Genomic DNA, 7,460 nt, shown 5'->3' with positions numbered 1-7,460 from the left:
ATACAAGAGGATATTCATGCTGCATAACTACTCTAAAACGATCAGTCTTTTCCTTCTCCGCATAACACTTAGCGGAAAAATCAATATATGTCCTCTCATAAAAGTTGGTTAACAACAAGAAATAGAGAAGTAAGGTAGACAATGGTTGCAGAGCATTCTTCAAAATAACAGATAGACCTTTGCACGACAATGTGTTGGGTACAATTATTCGTCTTTCACTAAACTTCAATACAACAAGAAGCCAATGCTTTTGGTCAGATAACCAAATGGGAATCAAACCATATCAACTGAACTCCAATGCGTACCAAAAGGCAGCGAATATCCATTCATCATGTCTAAAATATCTTTTTTCCACTTATCTTAGTCTGAATATCATCTTCATCTTCTGATATTATAGCAAAAAGAGCAACAAATTTTTGTTGCAACTTGCAGTCACTTGAAGTAAATTTTACCTTAAAATCTGGACGGAACTTTGACAACTTTCTCAGATAATAAAGAAACACTTTGACATTCTACAAATTAAAATACAAAATCATCATAAACATGAACAATTTAAACTATTAAAACTTACCAACCTTAATCAACTACTTATGACATTAAAAAAGTAGACATTTAAAACAAAAACTAAAGTAGAGAATTAAACCAAAAACTAACTAAACATTACTAAAACTCACCGATTTTGACAAATTACTGCTGCCGTACTCGAGGGTGTGAAACCACGTCTTCTAAGAAATCAATTGCATACCCAATTTAAAGGGAGGACTGATAGTGTTGTCTTCTTTTGAATAAAAATTTTTACTATCAAGAAACAAAATACTATTAGTCATAAAAAACAAGTAATTTATCAAAGAAAAAACAAATATATAATTCTTACGTACTTGTGAGGAGAAGTCCTTTATCTAGCCAACTATACAAAATCTACGGTTAGCTCCATATGAGGCAAAATTCCAATAGTGTCATCTAGTGGTGAAATGACTTTTAAAGAATCAACGTCTTTAGGCTCCATGGTCTATTTTGAACTTGATCCAAAGTGTCGAAGAAATGGAGAACATAAGGAAGCCGGAAGCTTAACTTTTCTTTTTGGCAACGCAGGAGTGATTTCACCCAAGACACTGTTACCAGTCTCACCAGAACTTCATAGCAGAACATTAGATTTATACTGCAAAGACGCATTAGAATATATATATATATATATATTACAACATTATACCAAAAAACAAAGACAATAAAAAATTTAAAATACAAAGTAGTGAAAATCAATGAAAAATAAAAAAAGAAAAGAATAATTACCACTCCCGCATCTTTCATATCAATATCATTTACCATTTTAGAAGCATTTTTAACTGAATCTGTTTTTTCAGAAGGAAGATATACTTCACCAACTTCACAATCAACCTGTAAATTACTATCATCAATAGTTTTCGCAATTAAAACCTTTTCTCCAACCTCACAACCTTTAGCAACTACTTCAACTTCTGATATAATCGCTGTAACCTATAACACATGTGTAAATGTCAAAAAGTGTTTAATATATTAACATTCAAAAATCAAAAGCAAAAGATATAAAAACTTTATCGTTTCTTGTTCAGTTACCTTAGAATCTTGTACTATTTTGTTTATAATACTTTCAATTTTCTCCATTGTGTTGGGAGAAAAGTCATCAGAAATAACATGTCCAGATTCATATAAAACACCTTCTTGCACACCGCCAGTAGAAAAATCTGCTAAGACATTATCGAGTGCATCTTTCGGAACCTCATCATCAACTCTAATCTCCACTCTAGTTTTGCCCTCAACATCAACTCCAATCTCCGCTCCATTTTTGCCCTCATCATTACCTTTAATCTCCAGTCTAATTTTGTCATCGTTATCAACCGCAATATCAACTCCAGTATTGATAGGAAACATACAACTATTATCATGTGCATCATTTGTTTGTATGTCAGGCTCAGTATTATCAACAACAAGCTGCAAATGATTCTAAATTAAGACAACATAAACACAAATAAGCAACTAAGAGAAAAATAGTAAAAAAAATGTGAAACTTATATACCTTACTCAGAAAAAATTCATGTAACTTGCACAATTCCAAGTCAAAATATGAACGCTGCTAAAAAAACAATACTTTTCAAACTCTTTACCTGAATAACTAAACTTTTCTGACTTGATTCCAGTCTACGCATTTTAACTTCAAGCTTCTCAACTGAAATGTCATTTTTGCGATGAACTGATGAAGAGGAAGCACCTCAAATTGATGGAGGAATAGTCGAAACAAAGTCATCATCACCAAAAATTGTAGTAGGCGTATTACATGTCACATCCAAATTAGAATCAATAACCAATAACTCATTGAACTGAAGCTCATTAACTTCTTCTGCACTTGGAACAAACTTCTTAATCCCTAACTGTAAATGAAAGAAAAAAATTAGCCGAAATAAATAAAAATCAACCAAAAAAAGATCCAAAACTTCAAAAAGACTTACATCCATTGCATTCATGCAGAGAGTTCTATAGATGTCTTTATATGTAGCATTATAATCACAAATCCAATTCAAAACACGAGGAATTGAACCGCCATTAAGATCACAGTACTTCCCATTCATGTACGGACAACACTCATAAAACCAGACTTGCAAAGCATAAAGAAACACATTCAATCTATTATAATTTTCCTTTGAAGTAGTATCAGCATTGTTCCTCAAACAATCCAAAGTAAATTTAAAAACTTCTTTACCGCAAGGATAATCATCAAATTGATCACAATCTAGTAAATCAAAATCCCCTTTCAGAATCTGAGTATCAGCATTTGTCGTCAGAAGAAAGTGATGCAGCAAATATAATTTTACAACCTTTACTGCATCAACATCAGACTTCCACTGTCTATTAAAAAAGCCTACTTAACAGATGATTTAGTAATTGAGGCAGCACCACCGAAAAAATTATTAACAAAAGAGTTATCAGTCTTCGAAAAACACGATTTATCAGATTTCCCAACAGATAATAACCCAGTAATTGTTGCAAATTCTTGTAGCCTAAATTTCATTATAACACCACCAACACCAATCCACAACTCATTAGGGTTCGATTGCTTCAATTGCCTTATCAAAATTTTATGAATAAGTTGGTTTTGAAGCTTAAAATGCGGAATATTCAAGAACTTCCTAAAACACGAATTACTAAATTCAGAAAGCTGCTCAACAGATAACAAAGCCCTGATGACTGTAATTGGATCATACTTATTCAGTGTAGCAACTTTACCAGACCTATGGTATTCAACTTCAATTGTATACTTCAGTCCCTATATAATAAATAATAAATGAAAATAAAACAAATTACACCAAAATTAGGAATATATGTTTTCACTAGAAATATAAAAATGAAGAAGTTAACATGTAATTAGTTTTGCTTCGTATGTTTCAGCATAACAAAAAAACTCTATAACTTTTATATATTGTTGGAAAGATTTCAAAACGGAAAATCATAAAGGTCCTAACTCCATCACGTAAAAAATTAAAACACACCAGCACCATGTCAAATTTGTACATAGACTTCATTTACACAGTTGCCGTAAGCTAATATCTATACTAAAATGAGTAAAACCGTGATAACATGTAGTAATAGTGACAATTAAACAAGCATAGTCTACCCAAAACAAACATGGAAAACAACACAAACTACAAACCTCATTCTAGGAAAACTGTTCAAATAAATTGATTTATGTTTAAACATTGTGATATGAAACACTTTCGAGTTTCTCATCTGCAACTCTAAGCAACTATTAAAGTACATTATGAACATTCTTGACTTCATTGCAGTAAATGATGACAACTAATTTTCTCAATATGAACTGGTTATCAATACAAGGACTTGAAAAAACTAAACAACTTGATAAAATTAACATCAACATCATAAATATTTACAAGAAAGGCCAATATAATCAACTATGGATACAAGTAGTAACTATAATCAACTAAAACAAACAGGCTTAGATACAAGTAGCATATGGAGAAAACATTAAATCAACAAAATCAATTTGAAACCTAAATAAACTATAAACAAAACAACTGAAATAAACATAAGTAGCATCCAAACATCCAAACAACAATGAAAAACAAAAAAATAAAGAACATCATCTAAACATAGTGGTCAAACATACCTGAGGAGGCGGTGGTAGCTCATTATGTAACAACAATTTGCTTTTCATCTTTTTTCGTTGGAATCTTCACTGATTTCTTCAACTTACGTTTCTTAGGACTCAATTTAAGCTTCGACTTCGATTGATATTCAGATGCTTCAGAAGCGGAGAGAGATAACCTCATCTGAACCATATCTAAACTTTATGTACAAAATAAAAACCCTGAACATATACAAACAAAATAAAACACACATATAAAAAAACGAACATGCAGCGAGGGATGATGAAATCTTTTCAATTAAGAAACTGAAAAGAATGAGAGAAATATATATATATATATATATATAGAGAGAGAGAGAGAGATAGTGAGAGAGTAACAGACAAAGAAAGAGGGAGGAATTTAAGAGATAATGAAGAAGAGAGTATAGGGGAGAGAGGGGACAGAGAGGAGAGAGAGTGTTTTAACGGTAAAAAAAGAAGAAACGGTAAAATTGCAATTAAAGTTGCAATTAAAGTCAACTGACAGTAAATGTGCAAGAAATAGGACAAAATATTTGCAATAAATTATTAAAATTGTAGTATTTATGAAAAATTCTCTACATCCTTTTATGTAACAAAAAAATTAAGTAAAAAATCTTTCCTTGAAAATTTTATAATTAAAATATATTATGTATAAATAGATAAAAAATTGTCGGGTTATCCGAGAAATAGACCACGGGACAATCAATCAAACTCACTAAAACAGGCGCAGTATTCAAATTACTGATATACCCTGACTGTGTCAACAGAAGTTGACGGACGTTAACAGAAGTTGACAGAAGTATGCTTATTGCAAGAATTCTCAAAGTTTAGCATGCTTTTTGCTGGATACTAAACTTTGGGTACACAAAGTGTACCAACCTGAAAATTGAGGTACACAATATGCAAATTACTCTATAATCAACTATCAGGTAGCCCTTGTGAGCTCAATGTAAATGAACAGTAATGCAATCTCTAATTCTAAACTAAAGTTTCAACCAACAACTGTCAATAGGATTGCCAACTTCCCAAATGGTTAGATAAAACTCGTGGAGTGCTCTTACAGTGAAAGAAGTGAATCAGTTTGAACTGTAATATTCAGCAATTGCATGTCTTACATCTAAGAGAAAGCCTTATCCTTGCCTAGGACTTTAGCTTCAAAATCAGGCAACAGGATACAGAGCCATGATACAGAGTGTTTATAGTATCAGATAATGATCATTCAGGTGGATAAAGATAAAGCTCCGGTAATTGGAAAACCATAACATTGAGCATCTAACCTTCACTGGAAGGGGCTTTTCACTGGTAAGCGGTAGCTATGACAGTAGCAACCATAACTACCAGAGGTTCGTTCAAGTTTGTAAAGATAGTAGCCCCTTTAACGCGGCTTACTCATAAGACTGAGAAGTTCGAATGGACAGAGAAATGCGAGAACAACTTTTAAGAACTGAAGCAATGATTGGTGACGGCCCCTATGATGGCATTGCCGGATGGAAAAGGAGATTTTGTGATCTGTAATGATGCTTCGCATAAGGAATTAAGGTGCTTCTTATACAGCACAACAAGGTAATCGCGTACGCGTCAAGACAATTAAGGGAATATAAAATTCGATATCCCCACCCATGAGCTTGGGCTCGTGGCAATAGTTTTGCCCTAAATATTGGAGGCACTACTTATATGGAGAGAAGTGCGAGATTTACACAAGCCATAAGTGCTCTAGTGCATTTTCACGCAGAAAGAGCTCAACATACGCCCGAGGAGGCGGTTAGAGCTAATCAAGAATTATGATTGGGAGATTCTTTATCATTCAGGGAAAGCCAATGTGGTGGCTGATGCCCTTAGTAAAAAGGAGAGACTCAAGATAATAATGTCTTTGGGAGAGTTTATAAGAGATTTTGAGAAAATGGAAATAGAAGCGAAGGTAACCGGAGCCGGTACCGAAAAGATGTTTGAGATTGCAATACAGTCCGAATTATCGGAAAAGAACATATTGTGCCAGAAAAAGTGATGAAGGAAGGCAAAAAGCCAACAATTAGATAAAAGATTAATACCGAGAAAGATGAGAAAGGAATAATGAGGTATTCCTACAGAATTTGGGTTCCAAATATTCAAGAGCTTAAAGATGAGATCTTAGATGAAAGCTAGTTTGAGGAATAAGATTTAGAGCTAACCCTGAACGTGATAGTCAGGGAGGTCGCCATCAAGATAGAAAGAACCTATAACATAATGAAGTGGAAAATGAGGATTTAAAACATGAAGGATGACCCCGATTACGGGGAGGAGGAGGAAACGTTTAGACTAAGAAAACAGAAGTCGAGCGAGATAAGGAGACCCGAGATGGTACTCCTATACGGAAATTCATGGACCTGTCTAAACAGAACTTAGACTATTATCCCCAACCACCACCTTGAGGAAATAATGCGGTAGGAAATTCTTTCAGGACCTTTAAGTCTCTAAGCTCTCAGAGTTCCAAGGAACAGGTTGACCTAGTTGAGGCAAGAGCCTGGCTAAAGGAAATAGAGGAATCATTTGAGATTCTGAATGATTGACGAATCACAAAAGACTGTTTTTGTCACTTACCCTCCTAAGAGAGAGACCACCCGCTGGTGAAAGTCCAAGGAAGGCACGGAGCCAGAGGTTACAATAAACTGATTAAAGTTCAGTCAATTGTTTTCAGGAAAGTACTTCCCAAGGTTATGGAGATAGTGTAAAAGCTTTAGAGCTAGAACAAAGGCGGACGAGTATGATGAATTATGAATCTAAGCTGTAAAAGTTGTCAAGATTCGTTCTGAGGACACGAATCCAGAATGACGGGATATTTGAAATTAATGCTTATGTTGTGTTGGTTCATGAAATAATTATAAGAGAAAGGAAAATAAAAAGAAACTGAAGTGGAAAGGAATATTAAGGCAATAGAGTTTGAGGAATGATAAGGGAGTTGGGTATGAGGAAACCCTAAAGAATCATAGTAATAGAAATAGAAAAGTATGTAATCGTCAGGATGAGGGTGATTCACCATGAGTTAAAATTGATGGTTGAAGGCATAAGAGATACATATGTTTTATCCCCTGTAAGTTGGGAGGATTTGAGGAAACCTTGAGATAGTTCGAAGGATAAATATTGAGACACGGATAGACTGAGGAGACAAGAAAGTAAGAAAGTAGGAAAATTGGATGAAGGAAGTGACCTTCAAGAATGTGAAATGTAAGACCGGTGGCTCGATACCCAAAAAGGGAGACGCTGGGTATGAGAGTTATCCCAACATTGAGATGACCGTTGGGATAAACAACAAAAGTAAATAAGGAAT

At 34.0% G+C, this 7,460-nt stretch overlaps 1 protein-coding gene across 2 annotated transcripts; it reads right to left on the bottom strand.

The window, feature by feature from the left end:
• Nucleotides 1-4,353, bottom strand: LOC141672774 (uncharacterized). 2 transcript variants are annotated; one of them, XM_074479436.1, is made up of 7 exons: nucleotides 4,157-4,353; nucleotides 2,142-2,405; nucleotides 1,594-1,980; nucleotides 1,291-1,494; nucleotides 879-1,159; nucleotides 675-798; nucleotides 1-512 (listed from the first exon to the last, which is right to left on the bottom strand). In XM_074479436.1, the coding sequence occupies exons 2-5, from the start codon at nucleotides 2,181-2,183 to the stop codon at nucleotides 1,136-1,138; spliced, it is 657 nt and encodes a 218-aa protein (XP_074335537.1). In that variant the 5' UTR covers nucleotides 2,184-2,405; nucleotides 4,157-4,353; the 3' UTR covers nucleotides 1-512; nucleotides 675-798; nucleotides 879-1,135. The 2 variants fall into 2 exon arrangements, with proteins under 2 accessions (XP_074335537.1, XP_074335538.1); XM_074479437.1 differs by having other exon boundaries at nucleotides 1,594-1,968.
• Nucleotides 4,354-7,460: the final 3,107 nt, after the last annotated feature.

This window comes from Apium graveolens, chromosome 7, assembly GCF_009905375.1.
Source record: "Apium graveolens cultivar Ventura chromosome 7, ASM990537v1, whole genome shotgun sequence".
Lineage (NCBI taxonomy): Eukaryota > Viridiplantae > Streptophyta > Magnoliopsida > Apiales > Apiaceae > Apium > Apium graveolens.
Note: the sequence above shows the minus strand (reverse complement) of the source record. Positions and strands in the feature narration are given on the sequence as shown.